Genomic DNA, 27,009 nt, shown 5'->3' with positions numbered 1-27,009 from the left:
TCAGACATATTTTGTGGTTTCTATCTTGTAAATTCTGACAGTGTGAGTGTCCCATGGACTACAATAATATGGAGTCAACCCATGGTGGAATGAGCTGACATTCCACACGACCAAGAGAACCTTGTGATTATGCCCTTGCATTACCATGAACGTTTATTAGCCATTTCATCATCGGTGTACTTTCTAACATTTGAACTTGGGTGATGTGTGTAGGATAATTAATTCTAAGACTGCTTTGCGACTTCTAATAGAAAGTCCAAAATCAAAATGGAGCTGAATTCCTTTACTAACCCAGTCACGGTTGTGAATGGATTGTGAGAAGGCATTGCCCTCTGCCTCATTGTCTCATTTTACTACTGGTCTCTCACAGAGATGATATATAGCATGATTCATGGTATAGGCAAGGAAACCAAAAAATAAAGAGAGAAAGGGTTTCTGACATACTAATATCCATATCCAACTCACATTGGCCCGAAGAGCATATTCTGCAAAAGCCCTCCCATTGAAATTCCATTTTTAGGGCTATTTTAGCGGCATTTGACTAAATAATTTAGGGACTCCCTCGGATATATAAAATGTGCTGTCACTCAACTTTTGATTGTGACGACACTCAACAAAAAACAATCAAATAAATAAAGGGGTGGCAGGGGTCTGCTGTAATAAAATTACAGCAGGCCCCGCTGTAATGGCACTTTTAGACAAAATTTTTTTTTATTTTATTTTAAAAAAATTATAGATGTGTAGTTTATGATCTAACGAATCCAACGCTGTAGTTTTTGTTAGAAACAAAAATCAAATTCATCGTGATCCAGACACCGAATGTTTTGAGTTTATATCCGACGGTCTAAAATTGTTAAGCATTTTTCATGTAGCATAAGATTTTTTGTTTTGAACAAAAAATATATCGTTGGATTCGTTAGACCATAAACTACACATCTATAATTTTTTCAAAATAAAATAAAATTTTTTTTATCCCAAACTGTCATTACAGCGGGGCCTGCTGTAATTTTATTACAGCAGAGCCCGGCACCCTAAATAAAGGTAATAAAGGAATTCGAAATGTAAGAAAAATAGAAGAAGTCGGATCTTAAAATCAATGGTTCCAAGGTCCACATTCCAAAATTATGACTGGTTCCAAGGTCTAAATTCCAAATAGAGAATCACAATTCCCTCAAAGAATTACATACATTTGCATCTTTGCATCCCTAACCTTGAGGCACTGCAAGATTCAGATGCCCATAGCGCTGCATCACTCTCTTTGTAGCAAGAGCTGCAGCCTCACTTGCTCGCAACGTACCTGTTGCCATTATCGCTGCAAATTCACGGCTTATCTCCTCTTGCACCTTGCTCCGAGCATTTCCAAGCGGATCTGCCATACTCGCTGATGACGACTTAACCTTTTCATTTATGCCTAGTGGCTCAGTTTTCTCCAATATCTTAACCTCTACAGGCTTAGTTGGTTTCTCCCCACACTCCACTTTATCAGCCACTTTAATCGGTGCATCTCTAGTTGCTGAACTCCCAGCCAAAGAGTTTACTGTGGTGGCTGCTGACAGGAGAGGATTGGCTGCCATAGGAGGCCTAAATTGAGGTACTTGCGGGACAGCACCCGCCTTCATTGTTGTCTCCAAATTCTGTATCATTGGCACTGCAAGAAATCTGGTGATCAAATCTCAACTGATCCACATAATAAACAAAATATAAAAAAAAACTGGTTTATCATCATCTCAGTGACACAATAAATACCACATTGACAGACAATAAAACAATCTATCATCCATCGAGAGAATAATAAACAATCTATCATCCCCTTGCACATTATTTTTCCATCAAAGCACATGATCCTAATATCTTTAACATTTCAACATATACTTTCCATCTTCTACTTGTCTCTTGGGGGTATAGATTCATAGCAACACAAAAAACCAGAAGGAACAATTACAGGGGTCTGACTATATTCATCTTTTCATTCTTTTAATTAATGTATTATAGTCCAATAGGTAATCCCCACCATCATACCATTTAACTACGCCCTAAACCTCATTCGCTTGAAAAATCTGAATGCAGATTCACGGCACCATAAGCATATCACAAACATGCATCTCATTCAAACGGTGGCCACTATTGCTGTGAAAATTCGCTGAAAAAGGGTTCTTTCTATTTTGAGCATTGCTACCCGTATTCAGCTCTTTCAAATGTGGAACTTCTACAAGTCCAAGGTCAGGTCATATTGGACCCAACTGAACATCAACACTGTAGTCACAAGCTTCATGTATCGTTTTAAATCCAAGATGCACCAACCAAGATTGAATGCAAACTAAAACCCTAATATTTCTACACCCATTCTAATTGACTACCCCTGTTCATTTACAAAGGGAAATAACAAGTACAGGGTATGAAACACCATGACTCCTAAGAGCTCAAGTTGATAAGAGGGGTGAACCTTTTTACATTTAATCACACTAGCTACCCAAACACTCCCCCTCACCAATACCTCATTGTTGGCAAAATCTCTAATTCCATGTGAAAACCTTTCCTCCTAAAAGCTTGAGTACTAATTCCATGTGAAACACCTTGGAGACATTCCACATTCTCAAAAATTGTTGTTGTAAAAATAATTTCTTACAAAGGCTTTTAAGAACAATGACCTAAACTGGGGACTGGGGAGAACATCAGATTTCGATTTATCTCCTAGGTGAAAACTAAGGTAACCTCTGTTTGCCTTCAGCAAAGAGCGTTAAATGACTACATCAGCTTGCCTTCAGCAAAGAGTGTTTAAATATTCTACATTAAAAAGAACCTGAAGGCAAAGAGTATTCAAGTACCAAAATATGCTACGAGGAATAGCATTGATGCAGCAATTTTAACATAGATAAAACTTACTGATTAGGGCACCCATTGGACTGCTCATTACTTCATTAGGGAGCTGCAGGATGTAGTCGGGGATGGTGGTACCCACTAAAAATTGAGCAACCTCATTGCTAAAATTGTTACAATTGTGAGTGAGCAAACTGTAAGTTTCAGCTGTATAACGTGGGCTGATCTCATGCAAATACATTTCAAATACATCTTGCGGCACGTGGGTGATGCCCAACTCTACCACCTTAATTGGTTTTCCGTATGGTGTTGTTCCAGCTTGCGCTTGTGATATACCTCCGCCAAAATAGTATTCATTACCATAAACCACGATCCCTGTGTGCCTGTGTATGCAAACAAAATAAAAAATTAGCAACACAGCCAACTAACTAACAAAATACACTAAACACCACCAATTTATTACACACCTTTGAAGCATACAACTATTACAGTCACATCTATTTCAAATATATTGGGTACGCTATACATGATCCATCAGTGTCAAAAATCACAAATGAATTCAAAAACCCGTCATATGCACCACTTAACTATTAGAAGGAAACAACAATAGTCGCAACTAATATAAGTACAAGGGAATTGAATAATTGAATGCAGCATGAATTTTCGTTTTTGAAAAAACTGTTTACCAATTCCAAACAAGTTGAACATTTATGTGATATGTACTTGAAAAAAAGAATCACATCCATGGCCCAAACCACTCACAGCTAAGAAATTGACCAAAAAAATTTACCAATTACCAGAAAATAAGTAGGCTGTTAACTCTAGACAAAACCAAAACAAAAGTTACCTACCAAAAATTCCTTAACCTAATTTACCCAATGAATTTATCAGAAGCAAGATTCTAAATTTCCATCAAGATGATAACCGGCTTTCTAATATTGTGGCCGTCCAGCTTTCTCAACTAGCATCCATGAGTTCATTCAACTCATCTCTAAGACAAAAGACTCACCATATGCCCTCAATAACTTTTCCCAGAAATGTTGTGGAGAGCTGCCGAGCAAGTCCCTGGCTTAGGTCATACACATTTAAGGTGACCTTGTACCCTTCCTGCCATCAAATCCGGCATTGTGAGTCCATTAATGATTCATCCACAATTTTTTACTTTTACTGTGCGACACTAATAATAAAGCACACAATATAAAGGGGACTTCTAAGTTCTAACTCATTAATAAAGCAAAAATAACATGTTAAAAATAATGCATACCTCAGCCATCCCCTAGTGCCAGACAGCCAGATATAAGCTAATTCTTCAAAATAATATAAGTGGGCAAGTAGACCTGTCCAACTCAAAAGAACACAGAATGTTCGCATCACAAATATAGACAAATAAAACAAAGTCAAACTTATGTATCACAATTGGAATCCAACCACAGTTAATTGCCTAATCACAATATCAGTTTTGAATTAGTCTTGGAAATCTTGTTTCATTTCTCTTTCCCCATTAATCCAACTATTAATGATCCCCTAATTGTCCAGCAGCAGCTAAATTTTTGTCGGGCATTGAAGGGGAATGAGATTATGAGAATTTCATTGGCATTGCATTAAATAAGTGCATAACAGAGGCACACTAATGCACCCAACCACTTCAACATATATTTAAGGCAGCATTCACATATTGTGCTGGACGTCTTTAAAAGCCTTCTAAATTACAAATTTTCCACAATCATCACGCAATACCAACTGGAAGCAACATCCAGAGAATCCAGCCATCGTCTCAATGGAAACATCATTGTATTCATGAGAAATCTAACGATCAATCACAAGGAAAAAAAAACACATTAGCATGACCATATACCACGTTCCCCTAAACCGAATTTTGAAGAACCAGTGGCCACATTATCAAAACCTAATTCCTAAGAAACAAGAAGGAAAAATTGTCTATATTAACAAAATTAATATATAATAATTGCATTGCCGAAATTTCGCTAAATCCTACTTCCAATATTGCACCTATCAAAACATCTCTCGATCCGAATTCAAAGATCGAAAAACATACAACATGCACTTAATTGCTCAATATTTAATCCCGTTTTTCACACGAGAAAGATCAACCAGATTGCGTTGAAAATATGTAGAAACGGAAGAAGAGAGAGGCGTACCTGAGAAAAAGAGAGAAGCCGCTTGGACCTGTCCTTTCCCCGCTCGCGGTGGAATCGTTGCAGCCAAATATGAAGGAACGAGTTTGAGAGGAATATTTATAGCGGCTGGGCTTGGCCCAATATTCTACAAACAAGACCTGACCGTTTTTCTTTTTATTAATTATAATTATTCTCTTTCTAGTTTCTATGACTACGACCTTTTACAACTTACGAGTTTTTTACTCAAATGACACTCTGATCCATAATATATTTCAATATAACACCCGAGTAAAAATATTTGTCAAAATAGCACTACACGCCACTGTCAATAGCGTGTTCTTTGTATGTTTTTGGACGATCACGCCATCAGAGATGGCGTGATCTAATTTGTACAGGTCACTCCATTGCTAATGGAGTGACCAATACAAATTTTGATTCAGGCGACATCCAAAAGTCGAATTTTTACTTAGATTCTTCGTTAGCCATTGTGACAACCGCTTGTTTCAAATCTTTATCTTTAAAATGGGTGTTGAAATTACTCACAAAATGTCTCGAGCAATACCTGTGATAAGCAAATGGTTCTGGCCAACCATCACGCATTGCTGCCAAAATACCAGTGTGTCGATCAGACAACACACAAATGCCTCTTCGATTGGTAACATAAGAACGAATGCATGCTATGAACCATCCCCAATTATCAGCACTTTCTTCGTCTACAATAGCAAAGCACAACGGGAAAAGGCCATTATCTGCATCATACCCAACCGCGATCAACAATTTGCCTTTGTATTTCCCATACAAATGTGTGCCATCAATACTTATCAAAGGACGACAGGATTGAAAGCCGACTATAGAAGGCCAAAATGCCCAGAATACACGACCAAACGTAGCCCGATTACTGACAATGTCCTTATATTTAAAATTAACCACCGACCCTGGATTTGAAACTTGTATTGCTTGCAACAATCTAGGGAGGACATTGTATGAAACTTCAAATGTCCCAAATAATTTCTCGATAACCTTTTGTTTGGCCTTCCATGCTTTCTTGTACGAAACCGGGTGTTGTAACTGAGAACTAGCAAAGGCCTGAATAGCTGCAATATTTATTTTCAAATCTGCTCTTACCATAGGTAGCACCTCCTCTGCGATATATTCTGAATCCAACTGTCGATGACCCTGATGCAGTGACGCATTTGTGCATGTATGCTGCCCTCTAATTACTGTTATCTTCCATACATTGAGTTTTTCCTTTTTCATAGCTCTAAGATACCAATTGCAAACAGGCTCTTTTACACATTTCAACTGTATTACATCTGAATTTGAGCGTTGCGTCTTGTACTGATAGTTATTCTGAATGTGCCACATCTTCACAGCTCGAAGTAATTGTTTCTTGTTCTAAAATACTTCATTCACGGCCACTGTATCAAATTGATCAGTGTGGTGCATACCCCAATCTCGACAGACAGCATAATCTGACTGGCTAACATTGCCAAATTCGGGTACTTGATCAACTACATTTAGATACCTCCCCTGATCCACGGTGGTTGTCTCAATATTGACCCCCACGTTTCCATCACCCTCCTCATCATCGCTAGAATCAAACTCAATTTCCTGTTGTTCTACCAACTCCGCATCATTATTAGCAATTGCACCCTCAAACTGACTATCATCTTCATTATGACACATTTTCTGGGATTAAATTTAGGTTCACGGATGGTGAGAAATGCTGATACGAACTGGAAGTTTGCATTTCATCATTATCAGAATCATCCGCAAACTGGAAGTTTGCATTTCGATTCCAATTTGACGCCATTATATTCTGTAATCTACATGAGATTATAATAATTGTGTCATAAAACAAACAACTATTGTGTATTTTGTCCAACAATTTAAAACCTTATTATCAATTCTATATATTTTAATATGAGCATATCCATTGTAACAAAACTTCATAATCATATCCATAAACATATACATAAATACCACATATACAAATTTGAGCAATTCTTTGCAGATTTTTTTTTTCCTAATTATAAAGTTTATTAATACTTTAGCTAGTTTGTTGTTTTAGCAATCTCTGAGAGACTAATTAATTTAACCAATGAAGAGATCTTGTGAGACCCACCAATAAACATATATCCATAAACATATATCCTTTTCATGATGCAGACCCACTAATAAACATATATCCTTAAATCATGTTGCCTAAACTGAGAAACAAAATTTATAATCTCTCTCTCACCTCTTGTTGATCTCACACGGGTGTGGGTGTGCACGTACACCACCTTCACGGATCGGCAGTCCGACAGGGTGTGGTGGCTACTTCATGGATCAGAGTTGCTGCAACCGATCGTTGGTGGTGCTTGTCTCACTGGTCGGAGGCTTGCTGCGGCTTGTGTGTAGTACGGGTGGGGAGGAGAAAACGGGAGAGAAGAGGATTTGGTGTGTGACTGGGGTTGATCGTGTGTGTTGAGTCAGAAGATATTAACTAGTCACGCCATTACTAACAGCGTGACTAGTTTTTTTTTTTAAAGGTCACGCCAACCTTGTTGGTGTGACCTTTTGAAAACTAGTTTTTTTTTTTTTTTAAAAGGGTTGGAGTGACTGGTTTTTATCCATTATTCACGCCATCTCTGATGGCGTGATCGTTGAAAACATACGAAGAACACGCCACTGACAGTGGCGTGTAGTGTAGGGATGGCAAAAAAAACCGATCCGAAAACTATCCGTAGGGTATCCGATCCGTTTAAAACCCGAAAACCGATCCCATAGGTTTTGGTTTTGGTTTTCAAACCCGTCATGGTTTAGGGTTGGGTTTGGTTTTTGATGCCGGGTTTAGGGTACCCGAACCGTTTAATAAAAAGATCCATTATAGCAATAATATTATAAATCATCTATAAATGTATGCTACTAGGATACTAAATTATAACATGATAAAGCATATTAAAACATATATATTTATAGAAACATGCTAATAAAACTATAAATTAGACTAATTTGAATTATAAAATCATAATTAATATAAATCATACTCAATATTAATTTACATTAACATAATCATCAAAGAAAAAAATAAAAATATTAAAAGGTAAATGGTAAACGGGTACCCGATGATAAACGATTATGGAACGGTTCTGGGTTTGGAAATTTAAATGGTTTTTTAAATGGTATTGGAACGGTTTTGGTATAGAGTATCTTAAATGAAAACGGTTTTGGTATTTCCTAATTGGAAGGGTACCCGACCCGTTGCCATCCCTAGTGTAGTGCTATTTTGGCAAATACTTTCACTCGGGTGTTATATTGAGACATATTATGGGTCAGAGTGTCATTTGGGTAAAAAACTCTACAACTTACTCTCCATCAGTTTTTGACACGTGTCCTTCTATGTACTGGTTTGTTGACCACATATGTTCCGGTCGGCGGAATGTAACACATAGTTTTAGGATAATGCTTGAGACCCCCAAAAAGTGACGCCCAAAAGATCCCCATTTAATGTGGGAGTGTTGGATGTGAAGTGGGCCCTACAAGTGTGTTTTTCATCAATGGATATTTTATTGCCACATAGATTTAGGGACTTTTGGGGGTCTCTAGAATTGTCCATGGTTTTATTCTCCTAAGATGGGCTGGGCTAACAATAAAGTACCGAAAAATTCACAAATGTGGGCTTGGCCCATGATTCGAAGTCTTGCCGTCTTATTCAAGAGGAGAAAAACGAAGAAAAAAGCTGAATTGTTGTGTTTGTCAATGTTACTTGATACAAGAAAATCATCATCTCATCACAAACTAAAATTGTTGTGTTTGTCAATGATCAATATAAGAAACGGCCGGATCAAGCAAAATTTTCCGGTGATACCCAAAACTTCATGACATGATGCCGGTTGATTGAGCGGTCGTTGGAGGCTGAGATAGGTTGGGTTCCACTTCTTGTCAACCGAGGGTTCCTTTGGAGGTAGTGGTGGCCGGGTGACGAAATTGTCATCTTTGACCATGGGGAGTTGTTGATGATGTATATCTATTGTTCTTCTTTTATTGTTCCACACATGCTTCAGTATAGCAGAGTAGGTTCTACAATAAATTCCTTTCATCAAGGCCTTATTAAAATCACCGGTGGCTAATAACATTGTCAAATGTAATTAATTACACTATTAATGTAATCAACCATTGGTGATTAAACTTGACATTGCTTGATAATTAAGCTTGGCAATAGCTCATTACACATTGAATATGACTAGTTATCTTGTCAACATAATAAATCACTGGTGATTAAACTTGTCATTGCTTACTTATTTAGCTCACCAATGGCTTATTATATTGTGTCAATGTAATAAGTCACTGGTGCTTACTTCGTCCTTTCCATTTCTCAAACGTAAGGTATGAGTTTTTTCGTGCTCCTTGGATGTTAAAAGTTCACATATTGCCAATCATGAGTGAATCAATCGATTCAAACCCAAGTTTAAATCTTTTTGTTGACAAACGAACCTAGACAAACCTCACAAAAATTAAAACGAATCGCTACTTCATTTTTGCTCTTGGATGTTGTAGCTGAGAGAAAAAATAGAGAGAAGAAAGAGAAAAAAAAAAAAAGATGAAAAATAAGCCTTAGAGAGAGATGGGAAAAATGAGGGGAAAATGTGTGGATAATTTTTTATTAAATCTTTTTAACTCATTATGGATATCAATAGTATGAACATAAATTATTTTTGATAAATAAAACATAAAAAAAATAAAATTACCATTCATAAAATACTAACGGCAATACTTAATATTATTTTTCTTTTAAGGAAACACAACCATCGGAATATCTATTTAGTGTAAATGGGTATTACTATTAGAACTAGAATTAGAATTAGAATTTTTTTGAAGATTACGTGTGTCGACGCCATGAAACCCAGAATCACACTAATCTTTTTGAGTTTCCGCGACCACTTTATTGTTAAACGTCGAACGTCTTGTCCTTCCTCCACTTGAGTCCCCGTCACACTCGGGGCGTGTTCACGTGTCTCGCTTTCTACGTGGCACAATTTGCTCGACGTTTAAGGCAACGCGTCACCGAACCTGTGAAAGTTCGATTAGTTTTCTTCACCGAGCCTAAGTCCTATAAAAGGAAAAGTTTCTGTCATGGTTGCGTTGGTTTGGCCCCTCATAATAATCCTTGCTCTAAATATCTTCTGGTTTCAGATTCTTCCAAACCTCCTTTTCTTTCTCTAGCTTTTTCTTTCTTGTTTGTCTTTATTTGTTTTTATTTTTAAATTGCACTGTTTGTTGTAGGCTTGTAGCTTCACCTGCTCTGTTCAGTTACTCTGAGAATTCATAACTGGCTCCAGGAATTTGACAGATTTTTCTCAGCTAAAAGAATTGTAAAGTTACAGTCCTCACTCTCGGATCACTCAAACAGTAGGGTTTCTCTGTCTGATTCGTATGAATAACGGTTTTTGTTTGATATAATTGTAATTGTGCTGAATTGCTGCGAATTTTGTTACAGGATTTGCTGCTTGCTGTATCATAGTCTAGTATCTGATCCGCTGCACTGGTATGGTTATGAGATTGGGTTCCTCGAATTTCTTTTTTAATTTCAGCTTGTTTGGCTGAAGAGAAAGTTTTGCCAAAAGGAGACGGAAAAGAATTTTGAGGTTTTGCATTAGATAGGTTTGATAGTTGCATGTTGAACCTATCCGCGTACATCAATGAGGCGTAATTGAGTTGATTAATTTTCTGCTTGGATAATTTATATCAACATTATCTCAGTTGAGTTCTCATTATGCTATCTATATAACTCACAGTCCACCAGCGAGAGTGTTGCATATTGATTGTTATTAACATATGTAGATTCTTCAATCTTCGGTTGCTTGAGAGATCTGAAGGTTTTGCTAACTTTATTGCAGATAGAAGCAGTGAAAATCTCGTGATTTCTTTGTTGGCTTGATAAAAGGCGATATGACGCAGAGTAATTGGGAGGCGGATAAGATGTATGAATTGGATTCATTTATCTTTTGCTATTACTGTTTTACTTACCATGTCAATTTATAGGTTAATTTACTTTTTTGGGTTTTCTGTCAGACGCCTTTTGGTGGTTCTGATTAATGACGAGACTGATATTGCCTCTTCTTGTTGTAGGCTTGATGTGTATATTCATGATTATTTATTGAAAAGAAAATTGCATGCGTCTGCTAAAGCTTTTATGTCTGAGGGAAAGGTTGCAACAGATCCAGTAGGTAATGTTCTTATCGATCTTGACAGGAGTCTCATATTAAATTTTAATCATTGACCATTATTCCCCATTAGGAAATAAATGGGTAGCTTAAAAGGTTATATTGTTATGTGTCATTATTGTTTAGCGTAAGTTTCCAAGTTCTCTTTGTTCAGTTATATTGTGGAATATCTTAGTGGTGTTGTTTGCTAAGTAGCTGGATGAACTGTGTCAATTAGCTAGAGTATAGAAACAGAGGTTTAGCGTGGCGTATAAGTTTGAGTTTTCTTGTGCAGCAATTGATGCACCTGGAGGATTTCTCTTTGAATGGTGGTCTGTCTTCTGGGACATATTTATAGCAAGGACAAATGAGAAGCATTCTGAGGCTGCTGCAGCTTATTTGGAGGTGCCTATTTTGTTTTGTATTTGATTTGTTTGTCTTTCAACAGGTTGCGAGTGGATCTTGATGTCCATGTGCTCTAATTTTTCTCTTTCACATGTTTGATCGTTGGAAAATAGACACAGCAAATAAAGGCAAGAGAGCAACAACAGCTGCAAATGCAGCAGTTGCAACTCATGCAGCAACGTAATGCGCAGTTGCAAAGAAGGGATCCTAATCATCCTGCTGTTGTTGGATCTGCGAACCCTATTAACTCTGAAGGAATGATGGGACAGCCACCAACCAGCATGTTGGCCATGAAAATGTATGAAGAACGTGTGAAACACCCTCATTCAATAGATTCAGAGACCTCCCCCGGTCTTATTGACACTAATAGGATGAATCTTTTGAAACCTGCGACCGGCCATCAAGGGTAATTCCTTTCAGTTTCTAACATGTATGCTTGAGATCTACTTTTACGTTCTTTTAATTTGGTTGAGACAAATAACTTTATTATTTATTTCTTGTTTACTATTCAGCCGGCTTGTACAAGGTAACTCCGGGAATGTGACTGCAGCTTTGCAGCAAACACAGGCGCGAACTTCATTGGCCACTGTAACCACTTGGATGATGCCACCTTCTAATGTTTTACTGCTTTCGTCTTTGCTCCTTGGATAATCTATTATGATGCTTATTATCTAATTCATTGATTCCGTAGGACGTCAAAAGCGAAGTTAACCTTGGTGCACCTCAAAAAAGTTTGCCAATGGATCCCTCATCTATTTATGGACAAGCAATTCTTCAGTCAAAATCGGGACTTGGTGGTGCAGGTAATTTTACTAATTTTCCACTGGAATGGGTTCATTGCCCTCCTCACCTGCCCTCCAGATTTCTCTATAGATTTGAGTTTCGGAACTAACATTGCCGGTAATATTACCAGACCTTCCATAACCATGTCTTATTGAATAAATGCGTGGACATTTGTGATGTGGTTGCATGGGGTCAATTCTTTCCCATTGTTGTGTGCGATACAAAACACATATATTTGAATTGCTTCCTCAAGATCTCTTCATTTCACAACTTAACAGTATGAGTAAAAATAATTGTATGGTACAACATTAGGTGGTTTGAGTAGCTTCGGATTTCACCATGGGAATTTGATTGAAGGATATTGACTTGTAAGAACATCACTGAGTTGGGCTGGCACGCAGCTACTATTTGGATTACTATAATGCATTTGGCTAAATTTGTTCCTACGTTTAACATGAAGCTCATTTTGTCAGAAATATTGACATGTCCAACGTAGAGATAGCGGTGCGACAGTGAGAAGGAATGAGAGAATTTTTATAGGAGAGGGTAGGGGGCAGCGAGATAAACCTAAAAAGACATGCCTTGAAGTTATAAGAAATTATATGAATTTAATAGGAGTGGATGAATGTATGATCCATGATACAAATGAATAGAGAAAACAAATACATGTGGTGGATTTCCAATGATGTTCTCATAGACTAGTGTAGCTGACCCCAAACTTTTCGGATAAAGGCTCGGATGATGATGATGATGGTGAGTATCTATAATCAGTTAAGTTCCATAACTCCATTACCTTTTTGTCAGGATTAAACCAAGGTGTCACTGGTCTCCCATTAAAGGGTTGGCCCTTAACTGTAAGTTTTGGTCTATTTGTCCCTAATGTTTTGCAGTTAGTTAAATGCCCGCACATGATTATCTGATTATTGGCTTACCAAATAATGTAGGGTATTGACCAATTACGTCCGAATTTGGGTGTTCAGCTGCAGAAGCCTAATCTGCAGACCCAAAACCAATTTCTGTTGACATCACAACAACAGCAGGTCATGGCACAGGCTCAGGCACCAAATAACCTTGGAAGTTCAACTAGCTATGGAGATTTGGATCCCCGAAGGTTTAATCAGTTTGCTAGAGGTGGTTTAAATGTGAAAGATGGTCAATCCACTCGAAATGACGGATCTGTATGTTCTCCAGTGCAAGCAAGTTCCCCAAAGGTCTTTGTACATTCTGAAGAATGAGGCATTGCCGCATGAGATTTAATGATTATAACTAAATAAAGAAAGAGTATTATTTGTTTTGTTGACACCTATTTTCTTCAGTTTACTTTTACTCTGAACTCAGAAGGGTAGCAACGTAGACATAGACCATTTAGTTTGGACTAAGGTTTTGTTGGCACTTTACTATTTAGGGCATAGTCAAATAAGCGATTTTTCTTTTAGGTGAAAATTTTCTAGTGTAAAGCAAGGTTAATGTTATTTTTTATGCGTCATCAAAGTTTGCTGCTTTATCTTTATTGCATATTATGCTTTAATTCTTAAATTTATGTTCTCATGCATTGTGCAGGGTTCCCTTCATTAAAATTCGCAGGTTAATTTAATGTATTGAATTTTTTTCTACTCATAGATTTAAGGTTGTGTAAAAAATTATGATGAAATATTTTTGAGGACTTCATGGTTTTTGAGGGAAAAAAACGCTGGGGAGTATAAAAAATTGTTATTCAGAATGATAGGCCCTTTGATTCTCATTCAGGTGATCCATGCATATGTACATTACTATGACTGATCCTGCATCCTTCTGTTCAACAGGGTTGGTCATTATCCATACTCAATTGTTGTTGGTTCTATCTTTGAAATATTTTGTGCATCATTACTTCTATATTGATCGAAGCCAGAGTTTTTTTTTTTTTCACTTATACTCATAATGAATTGAATAGTCTTGTAAATGCTTTTTTCTAAGTCTCTGGCGGGTTTTCAACAGATGAAGATGGCCCAGATGCAGCACGCTTCGTCACAACAGCAGGGCCAAATGCAGCAGCCGCAGCAACTGCAACAGGTAGAAATTGTTGGAGTTAATTGAAATGATGTCATTTCATGAGCTAAACTGGGAACTGTTCTTATGGAAAATGCAGCTTCCAGCTGGAATGCAAACTCTCTCACCTTAATATCTATTGTAGTCAGATGACATTTTTGTAGTCAGATGTCATTTCAACAAGCTTAGCGCTGAACTGTTCCTACAGAAGATGCAGTTTCCTGCTGAAATGAAAATTGTTTTGTCTTAATATGTTTTTGAAGTCAGAGGATTTGCAATGAGTTCTTGAGTTCGGATGAACTGATCAGTATATTATGTCCGACTGCAGAATAACAGGAAAAGGAAACAACACTCTTCTTCTGGAGCTGCCAACAGCACAGGTACAGGAAATACATTGGGTCCTTCACCAAACTCGCCTCCTTCTACTCACACTTCTTGTGATGGAATTACTACAACAAGTGGTTTGAAGCATGTAAGCAGTGTGTCGAAAAGCTCAATAATTTATGGTCCAGATGGTACCAGTGGTCTTGCATCATCTTCCAATCTGCTGGTATGTCAATTTTGTTGCACAGCTGGTGTTTTTTTTGAAACCCTGTGGTATATTTCTATGTGTCTTTTACTTGAGGAGTGAACTGTCTTTTTCTTTAACTTTAAATTCATAGCCTTCCTATTGAGATAATGTGCGAAGTGGCCGTATTGTTGGAAATTAACAAGTTATCCTCACTTTTGGTTTCTTTGAGACATTACCTAACACATTAATATGCTTCTAATGATTTTTTTTTCATTTTTTTCCCTTTTCATAGGAAGAGATAGAGCGGTTTGGAGATGTCGCTTTAGATGACAACATGGATTCGATCCTTTCTCATGATGTTGGCGATGGAAGGGATTTATATGGAACGTTAAAACAAAATGTGGCTGACCACTCCAAAGAGTCTTCTAAAGGTAATTATTAGCCTTCCATCACATTCTGTTAGGCCATTGTTGAATTAATTCTCGCACTATTCATTTCCTAGAGCCCTACTGCCCATGCCAGGTTTTACATTTGGCGAGGTTGGTTGCATACGGACAAGTAGCAACGTTACTTGCTGCCATTTTTCTTCAGATGGGAAGTTATTGGCCAGTGGTGGACATGACAAGAAGGTATTGTTCAAGTTAAGGTAGATGCTGAATATTACAATTGAGGACCATGTTAAGCAGTATAATGAATAGATGTTCTGCTAGCATGCCTACAAGCATCATTACGTGGTAGCCCTGAATTAATGTTTAATTGTTCTAATCTAAGTTAAGGCTGCCTAAAAAAGATCCTAATATTTGCCTTTGAGGTTACTGGAATCATGGGAAGCTCTCCTCACGCGAATGTATGCCATTAGGCTTTTGACTCTTTGGCACTGGTGAGGAACTGTAACCATATTTAGTGATATGACAGGGGACTTGCTTGAGCCTCTGGTACAGCATGTTGCATTTTAGTATCAGTTTTCAATATCTAGACTGGATGTTTCTTTCTGTCTAATGTAGGCTCTGTGCCAACAGCTTGAGCACTTATGGATGATAAAAACTTACCCAAAAGATTATCTGGATATTTGCACATTTCTTATGTGTATTAGGTTGTCCTTTGGAACATGGATACCTTGCAAACAGAAAGCACCCCTGAAGAACACAAGTTAATTATTACAGATGTCCGTTTTAGGCCCAATTCAACTCAGCTGGCAACAGCTTCGTTCGATAAATCAGTGCGATTATGGGATGCGGCCAATGTAAGTATATTTTTCTCTTCTGCATTAAAAATACATGTTTGTTAAATGTTTGTGTAGGCTCATAAACATTATTTTTTCTATTCCAACATTTAGACCTGGTTTTCCTAATTTGAATTCCTAGCAAGCTAAAAATTAAGAAAAATCCACTGTAAATTATGTTAAAATTTTTGTGTATTCACTCAAAAGTCATTTATTGCAGCCAAGCTATTCTTTGCAAGCCTATACGGGGCACAGTGCTCCTGTCATGTCTCTCGACTTCCACCCCAAGAAGACTGATCTTTTCTGTTTCTGCGATCATGACAACGAAATTCAGTATTGGAGCATCAATCCATTCTCACGTACTCGCGTCTCTAAGGTCTGTTGTTTATTTCTTTACTTTTGATAGCTCTTTGTTTAAATAATTTCATTTTAGATAAGACAGCTTTTACAACAGTAACAATATGATGCTTTAATTCTTTATGAAGCAGCAGCATGGGGAAATTATTTTCATTCATCTATTTTTCATATAGAAACAACTTCTAAGTTAAAAGAGCCAAAATTGGTATGGGATGCTTGGATTATTCAAGGGCATTGGTCCTCAGCAAACTATTCCATAAAAAGGGCTCCTTGGCCAGGCATAAGATAAATAAACAATGAAATTTTACCTGTGCCTTACTAAATGTAATTTCAATAATCCGCTGGTGTTCTAGGGAGGTACTGCACAAGTGAGATTCCAACCAAGAATTGGACAACTACTGGCTGCAGCTTCGGATAAAATAGTGGCTGTCTTTGATGTGGAAACAGACAGGCAAACACATTATTTCCAGGTATGCAGATGCAATAATGATCTCCTTTTGATAATTGTGGGATGAAGTTGAGTAATTGATTTGAGCATTCTTGAAAATATTTCTTTTGCCGAACAAAGATCTAATTGTATATGCTAGTTTCTATGATTATATCGTCCTATGTGCAGGGTCACTCTGAAATTGTAAACTACATATGCTGGGATGCAAATGGAGATTATTTAGCATCTATGAGTCAGAACTTGGTAAAGATATGGTCAATAGCCTCTGGAGAGTGCATTCAGGAGCTCAGCCCCAGTGGAAACCAATTCCACTCCTGTGCTTTTCACCCGAGTTATTCAACACTCTTAGTGATCGGAGGAATCTCGGTAGTCCTTACACCTCTTTTGGGAATTCTTTTTAAAGAAAAATGCTTATATAAACCAGAGGGTGATGATGTTCACTAGTATAAGCATTCACTACATTCTGCTTAAAAGTTTAAATTCGATTAAAGTAGAGATCTCAAAACTAATTGGCACTTTTTCCCCTTTTTTCTTGTTGATACTTTATTTAGTTCTTCGAGAATTGCAGATCTTATCATATTTTTCGAATGATAAAACTTGTAACTTCATATTCATGAGATATTCTATCACAATGTCGGTGCTTTTGTAGTGTCAATTTGTCTGAACATCGAGTTGGATCAAGATTTTACCATTTTGATGTTCTACTTCGGAGATGTTTGAAATGCTTTATATGCCTGATGTAACTTTTGGCTATGCGTTGTACAGGCATTAGAGCTGTGGAACATGGCCGATAACAAGAGCATGACCATTCCAGTGCATGAGAATATAATTTCAGCTTTGGCGCAGTCATCAGTCACTGGAATGATAGCTTCTGCAAGCCATGACAGCTCTGTTAAGTTATGGAAATAACGCCGCAAATGGTGGTAGTATTTGGTTACTGCATACAATCCACAGAAATCTCTGGGTAGTTGAACCATTTATGCTATATTTTCTGCATCATAAGTTTTCTATTTAGCAAACAATGTCAATTTATTTTATGGAACTTTGGCTGTATATTTCATTTCCCATGATCAAGAGAATGATGTTAGGAAGCATGTCTTCTTACCGGTGGTCCAGTATACATGAGTACAACTTCGACGAAAACAGTGGTAAAGTCTGTACATCTCATCTATTTCCGTTGCAGAAGTTTTGTGCACGGGTTGTTTACCTATTTTTTTTGTGAGGAGAAACTCATTTGACCTGCCCTACTCTGAACTTCACCCATGCATGGTAAGAGTAAGATGCGAGAGCATGTGAATCAAAATGCATAGTTATGACTTATGAGAGCAAGATCATAAATGATGGATGTTTCACCTGAAGCAAGTACTAAAACAGCAATTACTTGTGCAAGAAAATAATAGCGTGGTTGACAATAAAGCAATTATTGATAGCTAGAGAGGAGCAAAATTCTGAACTCCTCCCATGAGTTAAAGGGCACTGCAGTTTCTATCAAGAGGGTTGATTGTGTTTATCATTGTGGGGCCTAATCTGTTTTTGTACTTTAATAGTGAACAGATTGAAAGACACTGATCTAAATTAGCAGAAAACTACTGGCTATTCTACGGCTGTCGGCAGGTACCCCCGTTTCTCCACCCATACCGGGTTACAAATTACAGATGCCATGCTTACAAAAAAAATAAAAAAAATAAAAAAGAAAGGATGATGCCAGGCTTACAAAAGATGCAGTATTTGTGAAGGTAAGAACAACTCTTTAAAAAAGAAGAAACTTATTTAAAAATAAAATAAAATGAAATAAAACATCTACTGTTACGAGAAAACCCGACTAAAAAATACACAGAAAATATCTGCATCCATCTCTCCCTGCGAGTATTCTTCCATTTTCGACCGCGGAAAAACTCTCTCTCTACGTCCCGGGAATTCCAGATTAAATACGATCATATTTTCAATGGAAGATCGCACCATCGTTCCCGCCGTTGATTCGGAGGACATTCGAGATTCCTTTATCTGCTGCGTGTGTTTGTAAGTTGTTTGGAAGTTCAATTGCCTTTTACACATGACTTTATATTCACTATGCATCCTCATCAAGATTTTTTGGCTGCGAAGTTTATCTTCTTAGTTTCACTCTTTAGAAAACTTGATGTTTATGGTGTGCGCGAAGAGCAGGATAATTGAAATTTGTTATTGTGCGCTTGGAACCCTAATTAGATCAATAACAGACGAGTGGAAAGCTTTTTTATTTTCTTTATAATTGTATTCTAATTATTTTTCTTCGTGTGCAATGCAGGGATCTTTTGTACAAACCCATAGTGCTATGTAAGCCATGCTGCTTCTTCAGAAAGAATTCGTTTCTCAAAAGTCTTAATCCTAATTAATTAATTAATTTGGGTTGTATGCTTTTATTTGTTGGCAGCTTGTGGTCACATGGCCTGTTTCTGGTGTGTCTATGGATCCATGAGTAATCTCTCCGAATCCCATTGTCCAATTTGCAGGCATTCTTATTATCACTTCCCAACCATATGTGAGATGTTTCATTACTTGCTTCTCAAGTTGTATCCTCTTACCTACAAGAGGAGAGAAAAACAGATTATGGGTGAGCTTCTTTTTCTTGGGAACTCTCAGACAATTACATTCTTCCACTTTTGTACAATCTCATATATGCATACATATGCCAATAGAACGATTGCCCTTTTTTATGGTTTTACATTAGATACTTACCTTCTTGTACGGTTTTTTAGTTTTTTTGAGGACATTACCTTTGTTGTGCATGATGTATGAATGGTAGGTAAACAACTCCCGTGCACAAGGCTACCGCAGTGGGTGAGGGTCGGGGATATACAGTATGTATGCAAACCTTACCCCACATAATATGTGTAGAGGCTGTTTTCAAGAATTGAACATGTGACCTCCGGGTTGCACCCTGCAACTCTTACCACCGGGATGAGAATTGATATCTTCTCAGAGTTTTTGCCACTACATTGCCTTTTTATGTTTTTACCCCACTTTCTAACAGGACAAAGATGAATAAAAATATTGATTAGAGTTGTTGGTTTGATCCCATCATACTAGCTGCTGAGCTGCAGTTTTTTGAAGTTTAATACTATTGATGTTCCTAAGCAATTAACGTATGTGATCAGGTATCATTAGTTAATTATGAAGCTTCACATTGTTGTCTTTTTTTGTCATAGAGGAAGAAAAGAAACATGGCCTCTTCTCTCCACAGTTCGATGGTCATGCAAGTGCACTGATTGCTGATAAGGATTGTAATCACATGATGGATTCTGCAAATTCCTGTACCACAACTTGTGAGTCCAATACATGCTTATGGCCTTCCTCTGCCACAAAAGATCCAAATGCAAATGTGGAGCAGTTAGAATCCATATCCGTGATTCAAGGAAATGACATTACCTTGTCCCAGCATGTCTCTGGAGAAAGTTTTGAAGTTCAGAAAGCTTTCACTTCTGAAAAAGAAGATTTGCCTCAAAATGAGCTAAATGAAAACTGCAAACAGATTTCAATTGCTGATTTACTATGCTTTGCATGCAAGCAGCTTCTTCTCCATCCCGTTGTTCTTAACTGTGGCCATGGTAAACTTATATACTTAACTTCAATTACCTTTCTTAAGTTACTTATGCTTGAAAATGTTTTAATTGTGAATCCAATTTTCTCTTAAATTTTTTCAGTATATTGTGAAAATTGCATCATCAATCCGGTAGATCAGATGATCAGGTGTAAAGTTTGTAATAGTTCCCATCCAGGGGGCTCTCCAAAAGTTTGTTTGGAGCTTGCTGAGTTTTTGAAGGAACAATTTCCTAAGGATTATGCATTGAGAATAGATACTGTGCAGCAGAAACAAGCCAATTTTGAGAATGAAAGTCAGACTACTAGTATGTCTCATTGCTCTATCATCGTGATAATATTTTTATATATGTGTAGTTTTGATTTTGAATTCAAATTTAGGCCTGAATTATCAATCTTGTGCTGCTCTTGCTTCGATCAGCTGGTTTTAGTTTTTCAAATTGCAATCAGTAGATTTTTTTTACCATCCTCATTGAAATCATAAAACTTATATATCTGAAAAAATACACTACATTGTTATTGTGAGAGGCTTGTCTCGGCTGGGTTCAAAGAAAAGTTTTAAGATTTTTTCTATGGGGGATAATCTCTAGAAATTTCATCACAAAAGATATCATATTACTGCCAACAATGGCTGTCATATTTTTTGACTAGGGAAAAAGATAAAGGGCACTCGGGGGTGCCAATCCAGTACGGAACTAATATATTATCCACAGGAAAAATGATGGCTGTCATATTTGGCGCTGCCATCCCTAAAGCAAGAAATCTCTTATGCTACATATTCTAGATCCTAGTTAGAGAAAGCTAAATCAAAGGTTTTACATGGGACTGAATTTAGTCATAGATTGATGGAATTTCTGAACCTCTATTAATATATTAAGGAGGGGGAACAAAGTGCTACTTGTGTCCAATGTACAGTGATGAGGGAGATGGTGTTATGCAGATCACTTGTATGGGTTGTTATGACTTTGCTTAGTCTTAGGTGGAAGTTCTTGGACCTTAAGTTTGGATTTATATGTTATAATGATTCTCTTAAATCTATTGTTTCAAAAACCTTGGATGTTTTTTTTATCGATAAGCAACTAAGTAATCGACCTAAAAACCTTACCCATACTAATAATAAATAAACAGGGAAAAACATAAAGGAAGCAAATAGTTATCTTTATTTCTTAGTACCACAATACAAGGTAATATTACGGCAAGTTATTAATGTTCCATCTGCTTGGTGAAATTAATCATAGGAGGCTTTTAATATTAGCTGCTTTAAACCAGCAACTTCATTGGGTATTTCTTACAGCCATGCTTGGTTGTCTGTGTCGGGTATAATTGAGTCAGAATATCTCGCCGCCTACGTATCTAGAGGCACATAAGACACGCATACAAACACGTGTGTGTGTGCGCTCAATGTGTTTTTGAAGAGAATATAGTCTCCATGGAAACAAGCTACGTATGGAAAAGGGTGATTGTAGCAAAGCATGATGCTAGGTAAAATGATTGGTAAGCAAGGACTGAAGGGAAGCAATTGCATAGGTTCTGGAAAGGAAAAGGGCAAGAGTGGTGTTAGTGTCCACACAATATTACTTTTGCAGTGGGAAACTGAAAGTAAGTTGGATTTTGACATGATGTTGGCTAGGTTCCATTTCATGAAACAACTTTAAACCCTTCTCAGAACCCTAAACTCACCCAAAAACACTTGTATGCCAGATTTTTAAAATCTGTCCTAATTCACTTTCTTTATTTGGGATTGGGAAGCCTCTTAGGAAAGAGAGATATACCATACTAATTTTTTGATATTTAAGGTAAAGAGGACATTCTAGAATCAGCAAATGCCCCTGAAAGGTGAAGGACGCCTCTAATCACCTTCTCTTACATTGGAAGGGAACAAAAGATTTTTGGGTAAAAGCTTGAAAACTATGGGAGATCTTTTGGGTGACCTCCAGCACTACTAGAGAGGAGCCACAAGCTTCCATTAAGATAAAGGCTGAAAAATGCAATACCCACTCATGAAACTTTGGCTTCCTTGGAATGGACTTAAATAAAAAAAATTAGGAGGAGGAAACACTAAAAGAATTCCAAAAAGGAGATGACCCGGACTCTTTGTCTTTTGGCTCATGAAATGTCTAATGTAAACATGGAGCAGGTTTATTAGTGTATTGGGCTTGTAATATCTTAATCCCTTTTTATCCTTTCTTCAATAAAGCTCTAGTTAACCATTTAAAAGAAGAGAGAAAAGTGGGCGTTTTGTGTTCTGAAAAATGTGACAGGAGATTCTGGTCTTTCTGCCCAGGCATCATGTTTGATAAAAACAAAATTTGCTTTTTTGATGATTATTCACTCTCTTGGATGTGTCATAGGGATATGATATCAATACTACGATAACTGGTTGCTCTGCATTAGCAATGTTTCCCACAATGTTAATGATGTGCAAGTTCAATATAAACAAACTCTTCTGCGCAAGCTTTTCGCAATGAAGGCGAGGTTGGTGAAGGGATGGAATAGGCAGCCTCATCCACTGCATTGAGGAGACACTGTTTCTAGCTTTTGAATTCCTGTACCAAAGGTTTTGTTACACTAGAAATTGTTAGTTATATTTCTACTGCATGCTTTCAGTTCACACAAAAACTGGTAAAGAAGGTGTTTCCCTTTCCTCGGTTCCTGCAAGAGAAAATCCACCATGGTGGGCCCCTAGCTTAAAGATTCATATTGGAGCCGGTTGTGATTTTTGCGGGGTAACTTCTCATTTCCCATCAAATCCTTACTATGCAATGACTATTGTTTTCTACTAAAATCTGCTCAGGCACAAGATTATAACAGAACTTGTTCATTCAGTGTTCCTCTTGTGCATTTTAATTTTAATTGCTTGTCTAGATCTATGAATTATGATTCTTTTTCTGGCTTTATAAATATCTCACTTGCACTTGGTTTAGTTCGACAGGAGCTGGAAATTGGCGAGGCATTTCTACTGCTTGATGATTGATTGTTTTCCATTATTGATCTATCAGTTTGTGCTTGGGATGCCCCTAGGTCCTATAACACTGTTAAGATTTTTTCCTATTCAAAAAAGGAGGTAAAAAAAAAAGTTTCCTCATGCATGGGCAGCCATTTCCTTATCTATACCTAGGCTACATATTAGCTATATATTTGCATATTTCTCATCTGTTACTTGCTAATGCTTATATCTATGATGACTTTTATTTGTAGCTGCACAAGTATAGTTGTCAAAAGCCGTTGAGGCGCGTGCTTAAGCATTGAAGCCAGGCAAAGCGCAGGGCCAAGGCTTCGGCCTCGGGATGCAGCTGCTTTGCTGAAGACCCGCTTAAGCGCAAAGCGTGGGCCTTTTTAATTTTCGCAATTTTTGTTGTGTAATTGGGCTTAAATGGTTCAAGAAAGAGTGGGTCTCACTTAAAAGTTTAAAACAAGCCTAGACCAATAGAATGTTAACTAAAAAAGCCTAGCCCAAACTGAAAAGCCCATGAAAAAATAAAACCCTAAAACAAAACAAGAAAATATCTTATTCAGCAGCGCCATGACACCATCTCTGTGATGAGTCACAATTTCACAATCTGAGTTTCCGAAGAAGAATTATGGGTTCCGGTGCTGATTGCCGATTTTTTCTCTTGGTACTTAGTGTGATTGTGATGTGAAGTTGTGAACTGTGATAGTGTGATGTGAACATCATTTTATGTTCTCAAGTCTCGACTTTGTCTTTGTTAAGTTTCTTTTGTGCTACTGTACTTGTAACTTGTAAGTTGTTATTTGTTATTTGTTAATTTTCTATGTCTGGTTGGAAACTTTGAATATGGATGTTTCTTAGCTTACTATAAGTTATTATGATTTTTTTTGAAGCAATAGGAGACCTTTGCGCTTTTAGCTTTTGACAACTATGTGCACAACATAGGCAGCAAGACTTCAAAGTACGTAATTTTTCAAATTAATTTCCAAAAGAATTTGCTGCTAAAGTGCTTGCTAGTTTGAGTCATCCTTTGCACAAGACAGCTGCACCGCACCCCCTTCCCTCCTCCTCTTCTTCTCCTAGACTGCTAGAAAAATTATCATTCCTTTAAAAATGTGTTAATGTGAGCTACAGAATAGTGTATGTTTGATCCTTATTATAGCTGTCGAATGTACTCTTGAAATATAAGGGTTTTGTTTCCTTTTCAGAATATTAAATTCCTGTATTTAGGCCGTTGATTGGTTGGTTCACAATCTGAATAGTTGGATAGTTCATACTTAAACCTGGTGGTTGTGCTAATCTTCATTATTGCATCTACAGCAAAGTAACATCTCTGTGTGTGCTCGCAGATGTTTCCGATAGTTGGGGATAGATACAAATGCAGAGATTGTGAGGAGGCAATAGGTTTCGACCTTTGTGGAGATTGCTATAATACTCGTTCCAAACGTCCTGGGCGGTTCAATCAAAAGCATACCCCAGAACACAAGTTTGAGCTAGTGAAGCCACTGCGATTCAGAGTACAATGTTAAGGTTGGGCTGTTCCTTGTCCAACGAAATACCATGAAGCACTTGAAGCCGGGCTGTTCCTGTATGGTGGTTGGTCCTTGTAGTTTAGTGAGGCCCTGACGTTGGTGCGTTTTATCACAGGATGCTGGTCATTTCATTATGGACTCTTGTACAGCGTTTGATGCTAGTATATATATATATATATATATATATATATATGGATGTATACAGACACACTTGCATACATGACAGATGCCAAATCAAGCGAGAAAACAAATGGGTGTCGGTGTGAGACTTGAGAGTAGGCGGGAGGACGCGAAAAAATGGATTATATTTAGTTAATAAAGGGCTGGAACCTAGGGCTTTGGAGTATGATAGGGACGTAGCCTAGGGAAATTAGAGAGCAGAACTGTTGAAATTAGTGTCTGTCCGACTCTTCTAATAATTTAAATGGTACTGTTTATGATAATTTGGAGGTGGCTTTTAGGGGAGATTGATTCCCTTAAATTAATAATACGAGTTTGGAATGAGTGCCTAAATTAGGTTATGATTAGGGTTAAGATAATACTTTTGAGTGTATGATTGGATACATACCTCTTAGGTTAAAAAATTAAAAATACAGCACCTCCAATGTTTTGTTTTGGTTGTAATGCTAATGGATGAAGAAGAAAAAATTATCTTAAAGTTATGTTTCTTGTTGGAAAAAACAAATGGGGCCTTGTTAATCAAATGTAGTAAGGACAATAGTTAAGGATTCACCGTCACATGTTATGTGTAACAAACTCTCTTACCTATTTTTTTTTTAAATGGTTGGGGTGTTAAAATATTGTAAAAACATAATTGATAGTTGAATCGATCAAAATAATTGTCAATAACCGATCGATTGGTCAGTTAAATTTATATCAAAAACTGACCGTTTATATCATTTTTTAAGGGCAACAGTTAGAATTGATCACATGTCATGTGTAATGAACACTCTCTCACCTAAATTTTTAACTTAAAATACATATTTCAATAGAACTTTTTCAGCCTACAAAACATCTTTATACTATTTATCTTATGTAGTTACGTCTTAACTCTTAAAGGGCCCGGTATAGCATTTTTTAAAACAAGTAAATTGTTTAAAGGAAAGCGCTTGCGTTATCAAAGTAAAGTATAGGAAAACTTTAGTCGCACCCCATTTTTTATTAAAGACATCTCAATTTGAGTTGATAATCTCTTGTAAAACTCAGTTGACGGGATGTCTTTAGTAAAAAGTGAGGTGTGGTTAAAGTTTTCCTAAAGTATCTTATCGTTGAGTAAACCGTGACAGGTATAGGATAACGCACAGAGAGAAGGCATAATAATCAGGTCTAAAACTCGACCAATGGAAGGCCTTTGGCGGGAAAATCAGTGGATGAAAGATTCCCTTGTCTGTGTGTTTTTGGAATTAATTGAGGTTTGATTACATCATATCATCGACAATCGTGTCAAAAAAAAAACCCTAAATCTGGTATGGCATGGTTACCTAAAAAGTATTTAACGCTCCAAGAAACCCTAATAGATATATTGGGTGCCCGGGTGTGCAGTAATAAAAATGGGCTAATAAATGGTTTTTGGTCATAGTCCAAACTCCACACAGTATTTGAGTCTCAAATGAAAACTAAATTCTATTGTCATATAATTTTAATCAATTTTTTTCAAATTTATATTCACTTGTCCATAATTTTCATATTCAATTTAATTTTTTTATCTAGAATAAAAAATATATTATTGAATTCGTAAACTCAATCAAAATACATATATCAAATTTAAAAGAAATTCGACCCGTCAACCACTCGTAATTATTTGGTGATAGCTTATTAACCTTTCCATACATAATTTTCAGAATTATTTCTCAAGTAAAGGTAAATGAATTTGATATTTTAATTTTTCAATTCTTAAAAAAATCATTTTGTTTTTTTATGAGTTCATTCTATATGGATTTGAAGCAGATTTCACATCCTTTTTTTTTTTTTTCTCTCGTTTGCCTACAATTTTTGTGAATAGTTATTAGAGGATATTTGAATCAAATGCATTGCCATTTGTCCACAATCACTTTTGT

The 27,009-nt window shown here is 37.0% G+C and overlaps 4 protein-coding genes across 11 annotated transcripts; 2 read left to right on the top strand and 2 right to left on the bottom strand.

Moving 5' to 3' along the window:
* Positions 1 to 1,060: 1,060 nt before the first annotated feature.
* On the bottom strand, positions 1,061 to 5,090 carry LOC119999348 (desumoylating isopeptidase 1). Its single transcript, XM_038846854.1, has 5 exons — positions 4,977 to 5,090; positions 4,082 to 4,154; positions 3,827 to 3,924; positions 2,884 to 3,200; positions 1,061 to 1,648 (listed from the first exon to the last, which is right to left on the bottom strand). Exons 2-5 carry the CDS (start codon positions 4,088 to 4,090, stop codon positions 1,206 to 1,208), a joined length of 867 nt encoding a protein of 288 aa, XP_038702782.1. The 5' UTR covers positions 4,091 to 4,154; positions 4,977 to 5,090; the 3' UTR covers positions 1,061 to 1,205.
* LOC120000595 lies at positions 4,524 to 6,320 on the bottom strand. Its single transcript, XM_038848721.1, has 2 exons — positions 5,518 to 6,320; positions 4,524 to 4,623 (listed from the first exon to the last, which is right to left on the bottom strand). The coding sequence occupies exons 1-2, from the start codon at positions 6,318 to 6,320 to the stop codon at positions 4,524 to 4,526; spliced, it is 903 nt and encodes a 300-aa protein (XP_038704649.1).
* A 3,760-nt stretch (positions 6,321 to 10,080) lies between these two features.
* LOC119999502 (transcriptional corepressor LEUNIG_HOMOLOG-like) lies at positions 10,081 to 18,099 on the top strand. Of its 4 annotated transcripts, XM_038847104.1 has the most exons (20): positions 10,098 to 10,126; positions 10,224 to 10,349; positions 10,438 to 10,485; positions 10,838 to 10,921; positions 11,070 to 11,167; positions 11,439 to 11,548; positions 11,662 to 11,954; positions 12,061 to 12,136; positions 12,240 to 12,351; positions 13,136 to 13,185; positions 13,276 to 13,542; positions 14,306 to 14,380; positions 14,685 to 14,906; positions 15,160 to 15,298; positions 15,390 to 15,496; positions 15,961 to 16,110; positions 16,310 to 16,465; positions 16,800 to 16,916; positions 17,063 to 17,260; positions 17,660 to 18,099. In XM_038847104.1, exons 4-20 carry the CDS (start codon positions 10,890 to 10,892, stop codon positions 17,801 to 17,803), a joined length of 2,346 nt encoding a protein of 781 aa, XP_038703032.1. In that variant the 5' UTR covers positions 10,098 to 10,126; positions 10,224 to 10,349; positions 10,438 to 10,485; positions 10,838 to 10,889; the 3' UTR covers positions 17,804 to 18,099. The 4 variants fall into 4 exon arrangements, with proteins under 4 accessions (XP_038703033.1, XP_038703034.1, XP_038703031.1 ...); XM_038847105.1 differs by having other exon boundaries at positions 10,081 to 10,349; positions 12,061 to 12,115; XM_038847106.1 differs by having other exon boundaries at positions 10,081 to 10,349; positions 13,276 to 13,509.
* A 576-nt stretch (positions 18,100 to 18,675) lies between these two features.
* Positions 18,676 to 25,152, top strand: LOC119999503 (E3 ubiquitin-protein ligase PRT1-like). 5 transcript variants are annotated; one of them, XM_038847109.1, is made up of 8 exons: positions 18,676 to 18,913; positions 19,179 to 19,207; positions 19,305 to 19,484; positions 20,080 to 20,478; positions 20,575 to 20,778; positions 23,078 to 23,196; positions 23,395 to 23,534; positions 23,669 to 24,315. In XM_038847109.1, the coding sequence occupies exons 1-8, from the start codon at positions 18,840 to 18,842 to the stop codon at positions 23,697 to 23,699; spliced, it is 1,176 nt and encodes a 391-aa protein (XP_038703037.1). In that variant the 5' UTR covers positions 18,676 to 18,839; the 3' UTR covers positions 23,700 to 24,315. The 5 variants fall into 5 exon arrangements, 4 of the variants coding, with proteins under 4 accessions (XP_038703037.1, XP_038703038.1, XP_038703039.1 ...); XM_038847110.1 differs by lacking the exon at positions 23,669 to 24,315 and adding an exon at positions 24,770 to 24,921 and having other exon boundaries at positions 18,677 to 18,913; XR_005468461.1 differs by lacking the exon at positions 23,669 to 24,315 and adding an exon at positions 24,770 to 24,906 and having other exon boundaries at positions 18,679 to 18,913; positions 23,403 to 23,534.
* Positions 25,153 to 27,009: the final 1,857 nt, after the last annotated feature.

This window comes from Tripterygium wilfordii, chromosome 6, assembly GCF_013401445.1.
Source record: "Tripterygium wilfordii isolate XIE 37 chromosome 6, ASM1340144v1, whole genome shotgun sequence".
In the NCBI taxonomy this organism is placed as follows: domain Eukaryota; kingdom Viridiplantae; phylum Streptophyta; class Magnoliopsida; order Celastrales; family Celastraceae; genus Tripterygium; species Tripterygium wilfordii.
Note: the sequence above shows the minus strand (reverse complement) of the source record. Positions and strands in the feature narration are given on the sequence as shown.

Coding starts and splice junctions, on each gene's coding strand:
- LOC120000595 (XM_038848721.1), bottom strand. CDS start 6,320: ATGTGGCACATTCAGAATAACTATCAGTACAAGACGCAACGCTCAAAT. Junction 4,624..5,517: donor GAACCATTTGCTTATCACAG/GTATTGCTCGAG, acceptor ATTGATCGTTAG/ATTTCTCATGAATACAATGA.
- LOC119999503 (XM_038847108.1), top strand. CDS start 18,840: ATGGAAGATCGCACCATCGTTCCCGCCGTTGATTCGGAGGACATTCGA. Junction 19,208..19,304: donor GTACAAACCCATAGTGCTAT/GTAAGCCATGCT, acceptor ATTTGTTGGCAG/CTTGTGGTCACATGGCCTGT. Junction 20,479..20,574: donor TGTTCTTAACTGTGGCCATG/GTAAACTTATAT, acceptor AAATTTTTTCAG/TATATTGTGAAAATTGCATC.
- LOC119999502 (XM_038847103.1), top strand. CDS start 10,890: ATGACGCAGAGTAATTGGGAGGCGGATAAGAT. Junction 11,955..12,060: donor CCTGCGACCGGCCATCAAGG/GTAATTCCTTTC, acceptor TTTACTATTCAG/CCGGCTTGTACAAGGTAACT. Junction 14,381..14,684: donor AGCCGCAGCAACTGCAACAG/GTAGAAATTGTT, acceptor GTCCGACTGCAG/AATAACAGGAAAAGGAAACA.
- LOC119999348 (XM_038846854.1), bottom strand. Junction 3,201..3,826: donor AAAGTTATTGAGGGCATATG/GTGAGTCTTTTG, acceptor TTGCATACACAG/GCACACAGGGATCGTGGTTT. Junction 1,649..2,883: donor TCCAATGGGTGCCCTAATCA/GTAAGTTTTATC, acceptor GATTTCTTGCAG/TGCCAATGATACAGAATTTG.